This window comes from Vicia villosa, linkage group LG1 (assembly GCF_029867415.1).
Source record: "Vicia villosa cultivar HV-30 ecotype Madison, WI linkage group LG1, Vvil1.0, whole genome shotgun sequence".
In the NCBI taxonomy this organism is placed as follows: Eukaryota; Viridiplantae; Streptophyta; class Magnoliopsida; order Fabales; family Fabaceae; genus Vicia; species Vicia villosa.
The window spans coordinates 16,580,586-16,601,150 of record NC_081180.1 but is presented as its reverse complement, the minus strand read 5'-3'; the positions used below and the strand labels follow the sequence as shown (position 1 = coordinate 16,601,150).

General features: G+C 32.9%; 3 protein-coding genes across 3 annotated transcripts; 2 read left to right on the top strand and 1 right to left on the bottom strand.

Moving 5' to 3' along the window:
* The first annotated feature begins 10,267 nt into the window (after positions 1-10,267).
* LOC131654023 (protein MAIN-LIKE 1-like) lies at positions 10,268-11,245 on the top strand. The gene is made up of 2 exons (XM_058924449.1): positions 10,268-10,366; positions 10,634-11,245. Exons 1-2 carry the CDS (start codon positions 10,268-10,270, stop codon positions 11,243-11,245), a joined length of 711 nt encoding a protein of 236 aa, XP_058780432.1.
* A 422-nt stretch (positions 11,246-11,667) lies between these two features.
* On the top strand, positions 11,668-12,291 carry LOC131653945 (uncharacterized). The gene has a single exon (XM_058924336.1). It carries the CDS (start codon positions 11,668-11,670, stop codon positions 12,289-12,291), a length of 624 nt encoding a protein of 207 aa, XP_058780319.1.
* A 974-nt stretch (positions 12,292-13,265) lies between these two features.
* On the bottom strand, positions 13,266-14,278 carry LOC131629731 (stress-response A/B barrel domain-containing protein UP3). The gene is given in 1 exon segment (XM_058900507.1): positions 13,266-14,278. A coding segment is annotated over 1 exon segment (795 nt). The 5' UTR covers positions 14,185-14,278; the 3' UTR covers positions 13,266-13,389.
* Positions 14,279-20,565: the final 6,287 nt, after the last annotated feature.

Genomic DNA, 20,565 nt, shown 5'->3' with positions numbered 1-20,565 from the left:
ACATAAATAGGCAAGCTTTCACACATCCTCTCATTCACAACTTTTAAGCTTTAAGTCTGTGGGGAGAAATATAGTCTTATATCCCGATTAATTGTGACTCTCTTTATGCTTATTTCCACACCTTTATCAGGTATCTCGTTCCTTCTATATGAGTTATTTTGTGATCTATGTGTATGTGCTATTTATGTTTACCACTCCTTTTTTATAATGGGAAAGGGGGAGAAGTATACTCTCAAATGGAGTAGAGTATACTCTCTTCATATGTGAGGGGAAGTTTAACCACTCCAATATTTTATCTAGTTGTTTTTTTATCGCCTCCTTGAGAGATGCATTGTCAACATAAACAATGGAAGGATATAACTTATGTGTAGTGATGATACATTTGATAGTTGATGTTATTGGTTTTGATAATGACAATACCTTATATTATATGTCATATGGTTTTCATTATGAGAACACCTTGTGCCAAACGATGTTCGATCAAGTCCTTGGTGATAATTGTCAAATGGGGAGTTGATGTTAATTACCCAACAATCTCTGAAGAGTTATCTGAAGCCTCAAAGACTCAAGTTTTAGATGGATTGAATTATGAATAGAGGATCAAAGTAGTCTATTAGCCCATTAACAATCCACTAAAACTAGGGTGGCAAAGCGGGGTGCCCATCCCGCCATATGCTCGCCAAAAAAAGAGCGGGGAGGGCAAGGCCGCCAAGTTGAAATGGACATAAGAATCTAGTCCGCCCCGTCAAGGTGGCTAACTTGCCCGCCAATTTATTTATTTTTCATTTTTTTTAATAGATTAATAGACTTATTTTACATTTCAATTAGATTTTTCATATAGTTTTTAGAACAAATTTTTATAAAGCATCTTTTAAACAAATTTTACTTAAAAAATATTGTGTATATATTCACAAATAAATGTATATAAAATAACTCCATCAAGAATTGGAATTACTAGTATTAACTAAAAAATGGGTTTTGGTGGGCCAAAATCCCGATGCAACCTGTCATATTTTGGCAGGTGAGCGGGCCGACTTATTTTGCACCCCCTAACTAAAACTTCCTAAACGATATCAAATCCAATCCATCCATTAACATCATTTTAATGGTTGAATATCCATCAATCCAAAAAATAAATCAAATCTAATCATTTAAAAAAAGATTTTGCATATATAATCATCTCTTAAAAAATTGTTTTTTACTTTTTGGAATATATCAATTTTTGGTATTATTGGATAAAATATTTTTCGTATTTCAGGAAAAACTCGATTTTCAATATTTCCGGAAAAAAAATTCAATTTTCTGTATTTCCAAAAAAAAAAAACTCAATTTTCTGAAAAAGTTAATTTTCTATATTTTTGAAAAACTCAGTTTTCTGTATATCGGCAAAAAGTCTACTATATGTATTTTCGAAAAAAACTCAATATTTCATATTTTCGTAAAACATTCGATTTTCTATATTTTTGAAAAAAAACTCGACTTTTTGTATTACCATAAAAAGTTGATTTTATGTATTTTAGGAAAAGTCAATTTTTTGTATTTCTGATAAAAATCTATTTTTTTCGTATTTTCAGAAAACTCGTTTTTTGTTTTTTTGTAAAAATATTCGATTTTTTGTATTTCCTTCTCTATGAAAAGGTAGATTTTTAGTATTTATAAAAAAAAGTTGATTTCTGTATTTTCAAAAAAAAAAAAAGAGAGGCTATTTTTTGTATTTTTGAAAAAAAAAATTGATTTTTCGTATTTCCTTAAACAAGTCGATTTTCCATAATTTTGAAAAACCAATTTTTTAGGTTTCTGATAAAAATTTGATTTTCTGTACTTGCGAATAAAACTTTTTATATATATATGTCCGTAAAAAAAGTCGATTTTTTGTATTTCCGATAAAAAGTTGATTTTTCATATTTCCTTAAAATATTCGATTTTGTGTATTTTCGAAGAAAAAAAAACAGGTTTTACATATTTCTGTATATAATTTTATTTTCTATATTTTTTGTATTTTTGAATTTCCGTAAATAATTTAAATTTTTTGTATTTCCATAAAAAAAAAGTCAATTTTCTATTTTTTCAAAAAAATCGATTTCCTGTATTTTCATACATTTTATGTATTTTTGATAAAAACTAATTTTCGTATTTCTGTTAAAAAATCAATTTTCTGTATTTTCCAAAAAAAAAATCGATTTTTGGTATTTCCAAAACACTTGATTTTTTGTATTTTCAAAAAAAAAAACTCTTCTTCTTTTTGTATTTTCATAAAAACTGGATTTTTTTCGTACTTCTGAAAAAATCATTTTTTGTGTTTTGAAAAACTTGATTTTTTGTATTTAAGACACAAATTTGTCGTATTTCTGAAATTTTATATTTTTCGTATTCTTGAAAATATCAGTTTATTTTGTATTTTCAAAAAAAAATGATTTCTAAATTTTCAAAAAAAAAATCATTCTTTTGTTTTTTCAGAAAATAAGTCAATTTTTTTTCATATTTAGTATTTTTTTTTTTATTATTTATGACAAAAAATAATTTTATTGTTTTTTTAAAATGATTTAATGGATTTAAATTAAATTATATGATAAAAATAATTCATTGGATCATTTAAATATGTTGGATGGATTAGATTAATTTATGTATATAAATGGATGAGTTTTGTCCAATCCATTAACTTATTTTTTATGTGGTGGATAGATTGGATGAATTTTTGACGGATGAATTGGATGGATTTTGTCTTAATGGATCTAATTGCCACTCCTAGAAGTGTTAAGTCATTGTTGAATCAAGCAAGACACTTGAAGTTGTGAAAGAGAAAAAGTGTGAAAGTTTGTCTGGTCCTTGGTTTAGCACATGTTTGAGTGATCCATTAAATGTAAAATGTATTAGAGTAAATTCTCAAAGTACTAAGGCAATCACACACACAAAAGATCTTTTTCAAAACATCTTTAATTTCACTTAAACTTCTTAAAACTTATCAAGCCATATATCTAATTGATTAAAAGTGTTTCTAATCAATTAAGGAAGTTAACTTGTTGTCTAAATAAATTAATGTTTTAAGGACTTGGTCTAATCGATTAAAGCATTGAGAAGACATTCTAATTAATTCGAAGACCTAATAATCAATTAAATAATATAGTCTTTTTAGGGTTTTCTTTTCTAGATTAAGGTTGTCGCTTAAGAAGCATCTTAATCTATTAGGGTTAATTGATTAGAGTTAATCTATTAAAACATGTATTAATCTATTAAATGCTAAAAAAAACTATTATGTGAGGGAACCGAAATTGAAAGGTGATCGGTGGATGTAGATTTCAACGATGGACTATAACTTATAATGCGGGGCAAGAGGGGATGACCTACAATGTTAGCACTCCAACGTTGAAGTCAATATGAGAGTAAAATGAGTGAATGCAATTTTTATTCAAAAAGTACCTGAGAAATGGTGTGTCTCCCCCTTATATAGTAAAGCGGTTATAATCGATTGTTGATCTAGTGGCATGGAACATAGAGATCTGTTCAATTTATCTTTGATCGAGATCACCTGCATTCTTGACTAGGATATCATACATGCACTGCATATGATGCAGTGGATCGTTTAGCTCTTTGAGCCATAACTATCGGAGCCTCTGGCTGGCCCAGATCAGGAACTTTGAAAAAAGTCTGTGAATTGTTTCCTTTTTAGCATAATTTTTTTCATAAATAAATAAAGTTTCATCTCATTTCATCATACTAGTTTTCACAATAAAACTCTATTTTTTTCTCCTTTGTTTTCTATTTCACAAAGTTGTCTTGGTGTCTTTAGAGTGAAAAATTTCTTGAGATAATTTTAATGTACTAGTGTTGTGTTGTTTTATAATTTTACTCAATATTGTGTTTTCTCTTGTGTAATATCTTTGTAAGTATTATTGTTTGGTTCTTGAGTTTAACCTATGAAAAAACTCTATTTAGTTATTGAGTTTAACTAGTAAAAACTTTGTTTGATTCCTGAACGAAAAGCTATGTTTGAGCCTAATGTTGTGTTAGCATGAGAAATAAGGAGGTATTATTTGTTAAGCCCATTAATGAGGTAGAAGTTAGTAAGGGTTAACTAAAAATAAGAGAGAAAAGAGAAAGATAGTAAAAAAAAAAGAGGAAAAGGGGAAAAGAAGATAAAGAAGAGAAAGAGAGAAGAGGATGCACTGCATCATATGATGTATAATGATGTATGCAATGAGTAGCTACATGATTTAGAGAATTTGTTCTAGATTTTTGACATATTAAATTTTGTTGAGAATTTATAAAATTGATGTTAGAAACATGTTTTAATGTTAGTGATTGATACATTAGTGTTAGTTTTAAATGATTTGATGCATATAATTTTATACCGATTTTCGTATGAGATCTCGTTATAGCATTACTTTTCCTTCATACATATGCAATACATATGCAGGGGCAGACCTACGCCTAGGCCAGGGGATGCAACTGCCAGGGCCGGCCCAACAGATCTTGAGGCCTGAGGCGAAATTTTAAATTAAATATTTTTAATATAATAAAAATATGTTTTTAAAATTAATATATTTTAAATGTGTTTGGATATATATTTTAGATGTTTTAAGATGTAAAACTATTAAGTTAATATAATTAATTTTATTTAATATTATATTTTAATTGATACTAAAATTAACTTGTCTCAAAACTCTTCTCATTATTTAAAAAAATCATAATTGAAAAATAATATCAAAATTATAAAAAAAATTAAGTCTTCTATTATATTGAAGAATTCAAAACTTTATTATTTATTCTTATGATTTTCATATAATAATGTTAGTATTATTTAATTGATATATAAAATAATTTGAAAAGTTAATTTTTTTTAAAAAAATCAATTAATAAAATCATATAAAGGTAAAATAAAAAAGTGAGGCCCTAGGCGGTAGCCTTGGTGGCCTACCCCTATGGCCGGCCCTGGCAACTGCACCCCCTCACTTTTTCAAATCAAGCATAATAAATCTGTATTATTCAACCGCTCAGTAACTCAGTTTATCAACTTGCACCCACTTCAAAAAGTTTAATGTTTTTATTGGCCAATACTGGTATGTGTGTAACCGGCCGGGAACCTATCTTTGTTTTCCTATGCTAGCTACCTATTTCTATTTCTTTAGGTTATATAACTGTTATTATTATATTTTTATTATTACAATTATTTGTGAACCTATTTCTATTTTACTAACTTATATTATTATTATTACATTATTATTAACCCATGGTCAGAAAAAGCTCCTCCACCACTGTAATCAGTAGAGTTGCATAAAATTTATGACAGATACAATTAAATAACTCTTTATAATCCTATACAATATTTTAATTTATTTAACTATTTATACATTTGACTTAGGATATTTTAAAGTTCAAATTATTTAAAACAATTTTAAAATTAAGATATGCAGTTCCTAATTTTATAAATTGTAGTAATTTTGGTTAAAAATAATTAAAAGTGATGAATTTTTATCTAAATTATAATTAATTTTGATTTCTAAAATCACTAAAAAATAATACAATTATACTAAAATTAGTCAGATGGAACAAAAAATAATAAAATTATAAAAATAGGTTAGGTAATACATTAAATATGCCACAAATATCATATCAAACCACCTTCATTATATATAACCTCATAGTCCTGACTCCGCCAATGTACATATGGATATGGTTCTGATGTTGATATTAGAAAGAGAGACGTAAACACTAGCGAGTTCATGCAACACTCATTTGTTCTCATATATACCAATTTGATAAGCATACTGTAACGCCACATTTGATAAGATAGCAGTGAGTAAGCATAAAAAGTGTTATGAAATATTTGTATATGTTTCATTAGTAAGTTAATAATAATAGTTTTGTACCGTAAGTTATTTTTTACAGTAAGTTATTTTTGAATTAACATTCTACTTCACTCTAATAATAATAATAATAATAATAATAATAATAATAATAATAATAATAATAATAATAATAATAATAATAATAATAATAATAATAATAATAATAATAATAATAATAATAAATATTATTAGTGTAATATTTTAGGAGTTTTGAGTTAGAGATAAATTTTGAGTTATTTTGTCAACTAATTAGTTTCAATTTCGATAGAGTTGTCAATAGAATTGTTAGAGTTGTCAATAGAGTTGTGAACAAAGTTATCAGAGTTGTTTTGAGTTATTAAGAGTCATACGTTAATAAGCTAGCGCGATATATTTTTCAATAAAAATAGTTTTGTTGACAGTATGTGATTTAATCATTATGTGGTTGTGTAAAATGACATGTATGTGTATATATTTATATGTTGAAAATTGATGTTTGGATGACTTTCGAGGCAATTCTTGGTATGAACATAATACTTGAATTTGGTGATTATGTATGTTGTGAATTGCAATTGGATGAGTTAACATTGTTGAAATTTGTTCGTTACATGTTAATTATGGTGTGTTGATTTGTTGTGTGTTGTGAAAATGTTTTCATGTATGATCGATAACATGAATATATGTATGTTTGTGCAAATGTGTGGTGAATTCATATGTGATGAATTGGTGAGATATGTGCTTGTATATTAAGATTGAGATATAGTCTTAATTGCATATGATGGTCGATATTTGCACATGCATTCATTCGGTGAGAAAGAGACAACGGTGGTCATCCTTCATCGGAGCTATTCACCACCATTATGGTGGTCATCTCCTCTTCAACGGAGGTTTCTCCCCCATTGTAAGTTTTCCCTCCTCTCTTTCCTTTTCTTTGAAACCCTCACTCATGTTAGATCCATACATGCTTCTTCCTCCAACCTCCATCAAGCTCCTCCTCCTCTCCACCATCAACCACCAATCGTTTGCAACCCCAAAATCACCTCCACCAATCGATGGTTTGGAGTTGTATCGACATGGAAAACGACCCCCACCGGAGCCGCCACCACCGAAAGATAAGGAAGCCCGGATTTTATGTGTGTGTGTTCATGTAATAGTTTATTTTATTGTACTTGTTTTGTTGTTGGTTCTATTTTTTCTTGTTTGGTTTGTTTTGTTGGGTGTGTTGTTATTATGCTTAGGTTGTTTTAAGTTTGTGCTCAAGGTATTTGATGAAATGCCTCAAAGAAGCTTGGAAGAAGGAAGTGTGTTTTGGAGTAAGAATATTACTAGGGATGTGGCAAATCAAACTTCTCTTTTCAGTCAACAATTGTTTCATTCACAAGTTGTGAGATTAATCAATATTGTGAACTTGCATAATCGATTTGAGCGTGATAAAGCTAGTGTCAAAGCTAAAGATATGATCCGTAATTGGATAGATTTAAAGATTGGAGTTCCAAAACTCACATGTCTCTTGAGGAAGAACTTTGCTTGGTTGATTGGATTAAAGTTTTGGTTTGGTACCTTCCTTTTGGTTTCTATACTCTCAAAACTTTTTAATGTCCATAGCTTGTTTGTCTTAATTATTAGTGATGTTGTCAATTTGTGGATGGGAAATGCCCTAACACATTTTCTTTCTCTATGTTTGTACTCTCTCTTTTTCATCTAATGAATGAGATTGTTTCTATCAAAAAAAAAGAGAAAGAGACAATGTTCGGTAGTTCCGTGGGAGCTATTGACTTGTCTCAAACATAGAGGATTGATTTAAAACTTAGAGGACGGGCTTATTGGTGGTTATCTGTCCGAAAGATGGATGCGGGGAATCCGCTAAGGATAACATTGGTACCACATGCATTTGCATTGAGATGCATTTGAGTCACATGTGTCAATGTGAAATGCGTTGGTGTGTTTTATGTGCTAATTGTGTGAATTGGTACTTTGTCGATATTTGTTATTTGATTACTTGGTATCTTGAATCTATTGAGCTATGTGGTATATGTTAACATGAGAAATGTATTTAAAAAGTGTTGAATACATGTTGGAAATGTGATGAATTCATTTGTTGTTTGTTGTTATGAATTGCTTATTATTATATATTTCTATAATGATGTGAATTATCACCCTTTTGTTGGAATGATGTTTTATATGACATCACTCAGGTACTAGAGATTAAAGTTGCTTTGAGCAAGAGAGTAGCTGTAGAAGAGCTACTTAGTTTTATTTTGTCTTTTAGGTTTTGAGTCATGCTTTGGTCATGTAACACTAGGGAAATGTTTGATTCATGTTTTGAGAGATACAATTGTATACTTTATTTATTTTGTTAATTGGATTTGAATTTTATGGTGAAATGTCTTTTATGCCTAAGTTGATTTAATGAATGAAGTTTATTTGAGACTTGAATATTATGAGGTTATTCAAAATAAAGTGAATCCGCTGCGACATGCTTATGTGAATTGATATGAAAAACATGAACTAAATTTAGTGTTATTGAGCATGACAAGTGTATATGTGGTTTTGGAATATGTGTGACACCCTTGAATTAATATGCATGATATCTTACTATGATTTATGTTATATTTTTCGCGGGGTTTAAAAGGGTGTTACAGGTTACCCTATTCCTTCTTGATACAGTGTGATATTGGTCTTGTTGTCCAATAAGCTTAACAACATTTTCTTCTCACTTGTGTTATCTCCATCTATGTCTACAAGTAAACATAAGCTTATTGCAGTTGGTTTTGTTAACAACACTCATTGGATTTTTGGTAATGTTAAAACTCAATTGTCCGTTTCCTCCTCCATTGACCGTTGTAGACAGAAATGTAATGAAGGTGTAAAAGCATGGGAAATAGCATATGCAGACACTGGCAAGAAGAAGTAAGGAAGTCAACATAATTTAATTTGTTTTAACATTGTCTAATCTTTGTGATTAAATATATATATTTTGTCAATTTTGATTGTACTGATATTTTGAATGTTAATTCATGATATGATATTTAAGTTCATGATAAGCTATGTTAAGATTTATTTTAATTCATGTTATTGTATTATTGTTATGTTAATTATGTCAAAAAAATTAAAAAATCAAAAACAACTTAAAATCCCTATTGTCTCCTGAATTTTTTGAAATTTTCAAAATAACATGCGGATACAACTCATTGAATTTTTTTAGTGTTTGATTTTTAATCATTTGGATTTTTCAAAACAATTTCCTAAAATCAGATTTTCTAAGAAAAACTAGTAAATTCTCATGCATTTCTTAAAAAATTCGGGAAAAATTATCCAATACGATTGGATTATATCGGGTTTTTAGTAAAATTATAGTAAAAGTTCATGATTTCATAAAAAATCTAATAAATAATCATGCAGATTTTCAAAATTTAAATTTTTTCGTTAAAAATCTAGTACATATATTCAAATATCCGATAAATTAATAAATTTCAAAAAAAAATCTAAAAACCTTAATTTACTTGCACAGGGATAATTTGATAAATGTGTAGACACTGGGGATTCCATGTAAAATTGGGAGGGGTTCAAGTTCAAAATCTCAATAATCATTCTATGCAATTTATTCCGGGCTGGCAAGAGACCTAATCATTGTTTTCCAAAAATATAAGGACAATTTCTTTATCTCCCTAGACCCTACGGACCTTGTTAGGAACCATTACGAAATTTCAAAAATGCTTTTATATTTCAGAAGTGCATCTCCGAAGTCATCAAAAAGGGTGATTTTGGATATGCATCTCCGAAATCATTTTTTTATTTAAAAAAAAAAGTATTTTCAGAGATGCATCTCCGAAATCACCCTTTCGAAAATGCAGCTCCGAAAACACATGCGTTTTACCGTTTAAACAAAACAGTCTCCCCTCTTTTTCATTTTACCCTAAAACACAAAATTTTCAAAACTCTAACCAATTTTTCCTATTACACTTGCACTTTTGAACTCTAAACTCCCTCTACAACATTCAAAGGCAACATTCAAAGGCTCACTCATTCAAAAGCTTCCTCTACAATTTTAGAATTTTCAACTCTTGCATTGATATAATCATATTAGGGTTGTTACAATTAGCAAAATGTAGTATGCTTAAGTTATTATGGATCAATGGGTTAGAAGAAGAAATGAGTTTATGAAAAAAATGGAGTTCGCAGGTTTTTTCGGAAGTGCACTTTCGAAAACACCTTCATGACCAGTTTCGGAAGTGCACTTCTGAAATGTAGTCAGAATTGTTTTTTTTATTTTCTTAATTATTTCGCCATCTTACCGGTGTTTTAATTTTTTCATGAAAATGTCAGGAAACCAGGCACGACTTGGACAGGGTAGGGAGATCTAGACCGCATCGGCTCGACGCGAGCGAGCGACGCAGCTAGCATCGACACGGGGACTGTGTCGAGTACGAGTAGTCGTCCAAATGGATGAGGCGCCTGCAGGTTCCTCATTTGGATCGAGGAGTCGGTTGGCTCGAGCGCCTTCCTCTCGTGAGGTGGTACGTGAGGAAGAGGAGGAGAAGGTGAGACATAATTAGGAGGAGATACCCGATGTTGACCCTCCGCACGGGGAGGATGATGCGGAGGAGGGCTACCCAGGAGGGTCTACAAACACTTCTGTGTTGATTTACTACCATGACCACTTCGCTTGACGTGTTTGGGAGGGAGAGATAGTTTTCTTAATTACACTTTATAATTTAACCGTTTTTTATTTAGGTTTTTATTCCACTTTCTCCTAATGGTCTAACTAACAATGTTTTTTGTTTTTGTTTTTGTTTTTGTTGTGTCAGGAACGACCGACCATAAAATCCGTGAACCATGCGCGGAAAATATTTTCTCTGTTTAAACCACAGACTCAATGGTTTAACGACGTTGTATCTGGGAGTAGGCTTGGCGGGTTATACATGACCGGATATAGTACCATCAGCCACGACATACAGGGGGCTTTTGTTGAGCGGTGGCACAAGAAGACGTCTTCTTTCCACCTTCCTGTTGGGGAATTGACGATCACCTTACGCGACGTGGCCTATCTACTCCACCTGCCGATCAGAGGGAGGTTACTGAACCATTCCCGAATACAGAGGGTTGGGGCCATAGAGGGGATTGTGGATTATCTGGGTATGGACCCAAACATGGCGGATTATGAGTGCAGAGCGACGAGTGGGGCGCATATCACGTTCTCCAACTTGAAAGAGTTGTATGAGAACCACTTGGTGGCGGCAGCGGAGTTCGAGCAAGAGGGTGACAGACTTTTTACTGAGTATCACCGTGCTTGCACTCTGCGGTGTTGGTTCATGTTATTGATAGGTATTGCACTCTTTGTGGACAAAAGTAAAACCTACGTTGACATGACGTATCTACAATACTTTATCGATCTGACTACAGTTGACCAGTGGAACTAGGGGCAGCCATTCTGGTATACTTATACCAGAAGCTGAATGAAGCCTCCGACTAGAGGACTAGACAGTTGACTCGATCTTGCACACTCCTCACGGTACGTTTCTTTTTAATTATTTCACATTTAATTATAATTCATATTTTTTTCAACATATTATTGTATCGTATTTGTGTTTCAGGGTAGGATCATCTCATACTTCCACCGCATCCACGACTTCGACATTGATCTTATTTACGATGACGTCATGCCAAGGGCCGCACGATACATCCTCCAAATGGGGAATAACGCAGTGGGCCCATATCGCATGTACTCAACCGCACTCTTCACAATGACATCCGTTGGACGTCATTCACTGATTACCGTGATGTTGTCCCATTCGACCGCATCGCATTATATTCTGGATGGTTGGCATGTGGGACCAACACCATGGTCAAGTATCTACCAGAGCGGTGCATGAGGCAGTTTGGACGTGTGCAGATGATAGCAAGGTCCCCGTTTGAGGCTGCTCCCGACACCGTTACCCGAGTGAGCCTCACTCCTATATTTAAGGATTGGGCTCATCATTTAGTGCCTGAGGAGTATCGGCGTACGGTGGCCACCCAGGCTTGGCACTGTGTGGATGGGTACGTTACATGGTTTTATCGTGTGTCACATCCTTTGATGACACCCGACGCTCCCGGAGATCCACCTATGCCAGCACATGAGGAGATATTGGAGAAACAGCATGCTGAGGATGACCATGCCACTGAACTCCTGCCGGTATGCCAGCGGATACAGATGCTTGGGCAGGATGCATTGGACAGAAGTATCATTGAGCAGGGCGGTCCAGAGGCAGTTTCCATTGTGGAGAGAATGGTCAGTGACACGGCCGGTGCGACGGTGTATAGGAGGCAGAGGAGGTCCCATGGAGTTAGAGTTAGGCATACTCAGCAGCAGTTGCCTATTTATGTTTTATTCTTGACTTTTTTATATTCGGGTTGTATTATTTTGACTCTAAGCACTTACCCGTACAACTATCTTCGTATTTATAATATTGGTCTTTTATTCTAATTTACATGTTATATTTTGTCAATTCTATTATATTTTGTCGATTGATGTAAAATATGGGATTAATCATTGTTCTGAAGAAAAAGAAAAACTCGGAGCATATTTCAGAGATGCATCTCTGAAATAATGGAAAATGTGAAAATGAGTGTTTTTCGAAGATGCAATTCTGAAAACACCCAAAAATAGGTGTTTTCGGAGATGTCTCTCCGAATTCTGAGAAAATTGAAAAAAAGTGACTTTAGAGATGCATCTCCGAAGTCAGAAATATTATGAGAGTTTCAGCAGGGATTCTCATCCCAGTAAGTGGATAAAGAAATTGTCAAATATAAGATGTTAAGAACCATTATCTTGAAATCTATATTTGATCCACACCACATAGAGTTATTCATCATTGGATATCATCTACCTTTCCTCACATCTTATGTCCGAAAGCGAAGATCTCTAGTTGTCCTTCATATTTAAGGGATTTCATGCAAAATTTTAAAGTATGTTATTAGGGGAATTCATGATATAATTTTCTCAGAAAATCTAACTAAAACGTTTTAATTTATTCATAACAAACCAAACCAAAATTAGTGGTTGGTAAACCGTTTAAAAATTCTAAACCATATCAAACTGTTAGGAGACAATTTTTTCTAAACCAAACTATTTGTTAAAAAATCGAACCGTTAAACTATATTTTGAATTTTTTTCAAAAATTTAAAACTTATTTTATATATTTTTCATTTTCAATTTTGATAATGGTTCACTTATTTTAAACTCAATTCGATTGGATTTTGTTCACAGTTTTTTAACACCTCTATATTTTAACACCTCGATAACGGAATAGAGTTAGATTTTCTTCTGTCACAAAATGTTATTGAGTATCAAATCATCTTTTTGCCCAATTTCAGATAAAATCCTCTAGTCACTAAACCTAGGTGTAACGTGATAACAAAACAGTAAAATTAAGAGAGCAAGACAACAACACAATACACTGAAGTGAAAGCATCAACCCTTATTATAGTTCTACATTGCATCATAACAGTAATATCATCGAAGCTTTTATCAAATCCCATAATTATTTAACTCAAATTTCAAAAACACCGAACCTTCATCCAATCAAAGACTCGCCGATTGCGGTGGCGGCGGCGGCGGCACAACATAATCAACCACCACCACACTCTCCACACGATCTCTAACCTTCTCCTTCTGATACTCCACCAGCTCCTTATTCGAATCAACTTCCTCCAATTCCCTCTCCCCCGGAAACACAGCAAGCGAAGCAACCGAGAAACCCTTCGCCCTCGCCGGCGAGAAATTCTCTCCGCAAGTCAGTTCCTTAATCTGCTTAAAACTCTCCGGAATTCCCTTAATAACCTCCACAACCTCATCGCTAACAGCCCCCTCCTTCAACTTCAAAAGCGTCAGACGAATCGCCGATCCAGGACTCGGAACCAATTCACCACCGTCAACATCCTCCGCCACCCAATCCACCGCCATTAGATCATCAATAATCGGAAGAACGCTTCCTCTAACGACTCCAAGATGGCTTGGATGCGCAGAGTAGGCTTCGAGATCTTCTTTGGATTTGTACCGACTGTGAAGCATGTGAGTGAACGTTAACGCGGTGGAGCGGTTGCGTAGGAGAGGGCCTACGGTGAGATGCAGGACTTGATCTAGGGAGATGAGGGAACTGAGGCCGTTAACCATGGAGGTTACTTTGGAGGGTTCGGTGTTTTCTTTGACTTTGAAGAGGACGATGTGTTCGATGGCTTTGGTTTTGGTTTAGGTTGATGATGACATCTTGATTGTGGATCTGAACGGCGAGAAACGGAGGTGGTGTGTGAGGTGTTTTGAGGATGGTGATGAAGGGGTGCGGAATGGAAAAGAGAGGTGTGTTTTCAAACACAGCATTGTTTTGTTGCGATGGAAAATGGTGTAGTGATAGTGATTGGTTGGTGGTGATGAGTCATTTGATTCTGAATCGAATTTCTTGGTTTTTTAATTTGATTTTTAGAAAGTATATTCATTGTACGTTGTTGTCTTGCAAAGGAAAGAAGGCATGTGAAATGTATCTGGGCTGAAGTTGAATGGCCCAAAGGAGGTTAATGAACAATTGGGGAGATTATTTTTAAGACTATTCTTCGTACATCTCATTTGGTCTCTATACCCCACATTTCTTCCAAGAAAATATATCTTTTCCTTGACTTTTACTGTTTTATATTTTTATAATAATTATTTTTTTTATAAATCATATTAAATTTTAAAGATAGCAATGTTGTTTTAACTAGGACAATGAATGTAGTTTTTTTTTAATAAACAAACTTTTTAATTCAAAAAATAAAATTATACAAGGCGATCGCTCGGATCGAGCCCATAAATGACAAATAAACAACTCTTACATCAAGAAATGTGCTATATGTTTTTTAAGTTATTATCTATACCATCCTCTATAAACTATTATGTCAATTATAAACTCCCCAACTCTATTGTTATCTACATTGTTACCAAAGACCTTATCATTTCTAAACCTCAAAATCCCAAAAATTGCTTCAGTGACAGCTTGTTTCATCAAAGCGGCCCTCCAACCTTTTCTTTTACTTTTAATCTCCATCTTTTTCACATTTGTTGACGAAACAGTAAAAAGCTTATCATTATGGACAGACCAGATAGTCTACATCGCCGCATGTCAAATTATTTTAAACATACCCCTAAATTTTTTGTGGGACCTAGAGAAAGGAAAAACTCAAAAATAAATCTAAAATCCATAGGAATAGCCGGTTGAACCCCTAACCAAGTAAAAATCTCATAACAAACACTTGAAACTAATATATATGTCACTAACGAATGAGATGCAGACTCAAATTAATTCTTATAAAAAGCACACAAGGTCCCTTACAGATCAATAATAACATTTTGCTTGAATAAGTTTTCCTTAGACGAAAACCTATCTCATTGAAGTTTCTAGGAAAAACCATCACCTTGGAAGGGACCCAACTCTCCCAAATCAAGGGGAGAGTTGGAAAAACATTTTCTACAAGCTCCTCAGAGATAGGACCAACTCTTGATTGAAATGATAAGCAGACAATACAGATAAAGAGTCCTCGCTAGTGTATCTCCAAACCCACTTGTCATTCTTCGCATTGAGATAGACCTCTTGGAGAGTCGAATAGAACTCACCGACCATTTGTTCTTCATGAACTAAGAACAACCTTCTCCATCTAAGGTCCAAGACATCAACCCCTTAACACACCTCCATACCTCACATACCATCCCAAATAGAGAAAAGTCTCAAAAATACAATCTTGAGGAGAATAGTACCTAATCAAGAGTCTTCTTAAAAGGAAATCGAAAGACCACACTGAACCTTCTTAATCAACCCTTGACTCAAAACCAATTTTGAGAATCAACTTTTTTTAAACCAGGAGAGACGTTCATTTCCAACAAAATTAATATAAAAAATTTCTTCATAAAAACGTTGTGGACATAGGTTCTCAGGTGAAGCATGTAAATTATTATTTATTATTCTTATTACAAAATCAAACATTGGAGGGGGAAATAAAAAAACAATCTATTGTGTTGGGTTGTGAAATAGGTGGTGTATATATAAATAGTGCAAGAAGAAAATGAAACTTTGAGACAAGTCATTCTTAAAATGTGAGTGTCAATTTTTTTTTTATCACCACCGGTTTAGTCCGGTTCGAGGGTCAGTTCTGGCATCAAGTGATTCCAGTTCCCTTTCCATCGTAATTGCGAGGGATCGAACCGTGATTCTCCCTACCATGTCTAGCGACAATTTAAGTAGCAGTCTACATAGTCTTAGCATTGTGCATGGATAACACAATCAAAATATGATTGAATCTTAGAAGGCCAAAATTATGAAAAACGTCTAAAATTAAAAAAAAAATAAAATGTGAAGCTTGTTTGTGAGATGACAAGTACTCCAACATATTCATAATGTATGTCATAGATTTAAACTGCCAATCAGACGTCCAAGATAAAAAATAAAATAAAATCTAATGAAATGAATACTTAGTTTAAGATAAGTATTAAATTATGTTTGCCACACAAACTATACATTCAAGAGATTAATTTAGACATGTGTGTGTATTTGCACATAATGACAAGTTTATAAATATATTGTTATACTTTGATAATAATTACTTTAGGTCATGTTCCAAAAGATAACCTTATCTTATCCAACATACATAACCACCTCTTAATAAGATTGGAAAGATAAAAATCAGTTAAGGTGAGCACAATGAAAAACTTAAGTCATCAACTTGAATCTGAAGTGACAGAGAACAAAACATATGTACCTAATTAACCATTATTGAAATTTTACTTCACCTAAGAAACTCAAAAAAGAACATAACCATAAAAAAAAAACCTTAAGACGCTGTTTGTCCATGTCCCACATAATCAAGAAGCAAGACAGTATCCAGATTCTCCTTAATCTTGTCATACTTCCGAAACTCCTCATCAGAATCAGCTTCCTTCAATTCGCTTACCCCCGGAAAAACCGCAAGAGAACCAATAGAAAACCCTTTAGATCTCCCAACAGAAAAATTCTCACCACACGTAAACTGAACAACCTTTCCACGTTCAATTCCATTTATACCCTTCAAAACCTCATCTCTAACCTCTTCCCCCAAACCCTCCTTCAGCTTGAAGAACACAACTCTCAAAGCCGATTCCGGTCGTAAAACCAAATCATCACCGTCAACCTCCGTGACCCAATCGAGAGCCATCTTATCAACAACCAAAGAGCTGTTATCATTGACGACTGATACGTGGGTTGGGTGAACCGCATAGGCGTGGAGATCTTCCTTGGAGCTGAACCGGATATGGAGTATGTGAGTGAAACTGAGAGATGAAAGGGGAGAGGATTGGATGGTGGTTAATGGACCCATGGTGAGGTGAAGTGGTTGTGATAGAGAGATGAGGGAATTGACTTGATCGACGAAGGATTGAATCTCGGATTGTGAAGCGTTTTCTTTGATCTGGAACAAAACTACATGCTCGATTATTGACTTCATGCTTAGTTTCTGTTGGTGGTTCTCTGCGTTCACCACACAATAACTCTCTCAGATTCAATAGTAGCTCTTGCTTCCTTATCGATATTTCTTCTTTTATTTTAGGGAGTTTCTTGGGTGAGTCACTAAAAATAACTTCATCGCTGAAGTCATTAATCCAACCAATAAGAAATAAGTCATAACTTAATCAATACCACATCAGCAATATAGTGCATCACACTTAGGGTGTTTGGTTTAGAAGAGAAGTTGTGAAGAGAGAAATAGATAAGAGAGGGTGTGAGAAGAGAGAAAAGAATAAGAAATGAAGTAGATTTGAAATAGTGATTGGTATAAGAGAATGAAAGGAGAAATAGAGAATAGAGAATAGAGAAGTGTAATTTTTTTTAAAAGTACAATAATGTCCCTAAACTAAATAATACTTTTTTCAAAATTAATTTAATTTTGCAATTAAACTCAATGAGTTAATTAATTAAATATTTTTAATTTAATTAAAATAAAAATTGTTAATTTTTATTTTAAAATAATTTATGATAATAACATTTTGATAATAATACAACGTAAAGTAGTATCTTGTAGGCAATATTTGTGAGTGAAATGTTAATGAAATTAAATAGTACTAGTTTAACTAAGAACATAAGGGTAAGGGTACTTGGGGAAAACAAGAACTCAGTAGTTAAAAGTTGTTTTCTTCTCATCTCAGGAGAGAAATGAAAAAGTGCATGGGCCCACAAAAATTGATCTCTCTTCTCTATTTCATCTCTCAACCAAACAAGAGAAATAGATCATTTCTCTTATACTTCTTTCTCACTAAACTCTCTCTTCACAAAATCATCTAAAACAAACACACCATTATAGTCTATAAATGTGAAACTTTTTATTTAAAATTTTTATTTATTGCATATCAGTCCTTCATTAAATTAATAATAATTTACAAATTTAAAAATAATATTTATTTAAATTAAATTATATAATTTAAAATTAAAAAACAGAGTGAATCAATTTATTAGTTCTTCTTGGTTCTTCTTTGTACTTCATTTTTCCATCATCAAACCACCATTTTCGGATCACGTCACACACCAACCTAACAGGTTCTCCCAACATGAATCTCTCTAATAGCAACCTCACACTCCAAATCATTTTCAATCATAGTCAAAACCTTTCTAATAGCAACCTCATATTCCGATTCTATGGCATTCTTCGTCCAAACCTCTCTAATGGCGTTTTCCGATTCAATCACTCATCGAATATAACAACACAATTATCATCTGAGAGTGACATTCTTATTGAAGACACAGTTGCTAAGGTGAATACGAAATTGTTTGTTATATTTATTTGAATTTAGTTATTAGGTTTATTGATTTCGAATAACGTATAATTTGAGGTGTTAAATTTAATTTCAATTTTGGAATTAAGGTTCATTCTTGAATTTGTTTTATGGGTATTTCAATTTGGGAATTATGGTTTATGCCTGATTTTGTTTTCTTTATATGGGTTTCAAATGTAATGATTATGATTTTCAATTTTGGTAGTTACCTTTGACAAGTTGAAGATTGGGGTTGTAGATAAGCTTGACCATGGACTCTTGGAGCTGGTTTGTCTAGTTACTTCTTGATGACATTGGTGATGAGAGTAGATGGTGCAATGTACCAAAAATAGTGCTAGTTTCATTCTCGTCGATGTCAAAACCTATATATAAGTATGAACATTTAGGACAATTAAAAATATAATTACAAGAGAAATTATTAAATTAATCATTTTTACATGAATTCAACTTACAGTCATATCATCTAAATACCACCAGTGTAAGCAACACTCAATCATCCATTTACAGACCCAAACTCCACAATCATTTCTGTGTTCAGTCAGTAAGTGCATTAGTGGCACATAATAGGTAATACTATCAATCAAATAAAAAATAGTAATGTATGAGAGTACTTACGATCCGAGTAGTTGTTGAAAGCATGTCGGTTGACATAAAAGGATTCATGCATCAGAATTTCCTCAAGAAATATGGCCTGCCACATAGTACAAACCAAAGTTTAAAAAAAGCTAAATTGATTGGACAGTATAATAACCAATTCACACATACACGTGCATACCAATTTTCTAATTACTCTGTGTATGATATAATGTCTTTCAAGACAATCCCATGAGTCCAAACAACCCAATTTTTTCCCCTCAAAGTCAACTAAAATTAGAAACAAGTGCACTCCATCGTTGTTTATGGGAATAAAAATCTGCAAAAACGTTATATTAAGTTGTAGTAAGATTTTTTATGTGCCAACTGTTTTCGCAATGTAGTGACACACAACTCACCTTGCCAATCCATTGTTTTGGTCTCAATATGGAAGGTTGGTATATATTCCTCACATATTCAGCAAGATGATGTCCGCTCAGGGCATATTGCTGCAATTAGAATAAATGTATCTTAATTCAATAATTTATTCTGAAGGAATGTACATTTGACATTACTATTAGTAGTAGTACTCATCGCAAACTCAGTAGGCAGATACCAAGAGGACTTATTTTTTACCGTATTATTTATGAACCAATTTTGTCATGCAACAACAAGATTGATAATATGTATAGTCAAATGAAGATGATATTAACAAAATTATACATTAATGGGATAAATTATACTCGTAATCATATTAACAACAACCTCCTGGTCCATAGGGCATCCTGGCATCAGCGTATTCAGAGCTTTCCTATTTTCGTATACACTTGAAGTTGTTTTGACCAAAACCTCCTCACTACAGAGAAAACAGATATAATCATCAAAATAACAGTGAAAAATAAACTTACTATTAGGTTTTAGCATGTGTATTAAAAATAAATACCCATTAAGTTCTTCTTCGTCGCACATAAAGATGTATGCGGTTGTGTGAGAACAAATGTCATTTAGATGGGTGCATTGAGGTGGTCTAAATGTGATTGGCATCCACTGTTATTAAATACACATGAAACAAAAAATGTTGTAACGAGAAATTATATAGTATCATGTAGAATTAGAATTTATTGAAAATAAATAATTAATACTTACGTCAGGAATTGTAGTAGGAGCATGAACACCTTCATATCTAACAAAATCACCTAAATGATAGTTGATGTAAAAGTCATCATTGCAGGGTTCATTGTCGCAGGGTTCCTTATCTTGATTGAAAAGCGTCTTCCGAATATTTTGTAATTTCCCATCATTTATATTTCTCTTACCCACATCCTTTCTATTGTTTTTCGGGGGAGCCGAGGTTGTGCCCAT

Bases quoted from the DNA above. Each gene is read 5' to 3' on its own strand.
- LOC131654023 (XM_058924449.1), top strand. From the start codon at position 10,268: ATGGATGAGGCGCCTGCAGGTTCCTCATTTGGATCGAGGAGTCGGTTG. The intron at 10,367-10,633 runs GTGAGACATAAT...TTGTTGTGTCAG, and splicing joins GTGAGGAAGAGGAGGAGAAG to GAACGACCGACCATAAAATC.
- LOC131653945 (XM_058924336.1), top strand. From the start codon at position 11,668: ATGGTCAAGTATCTACCAGAGCGGTGCATGAGGCAGTTTGGACGTGTG.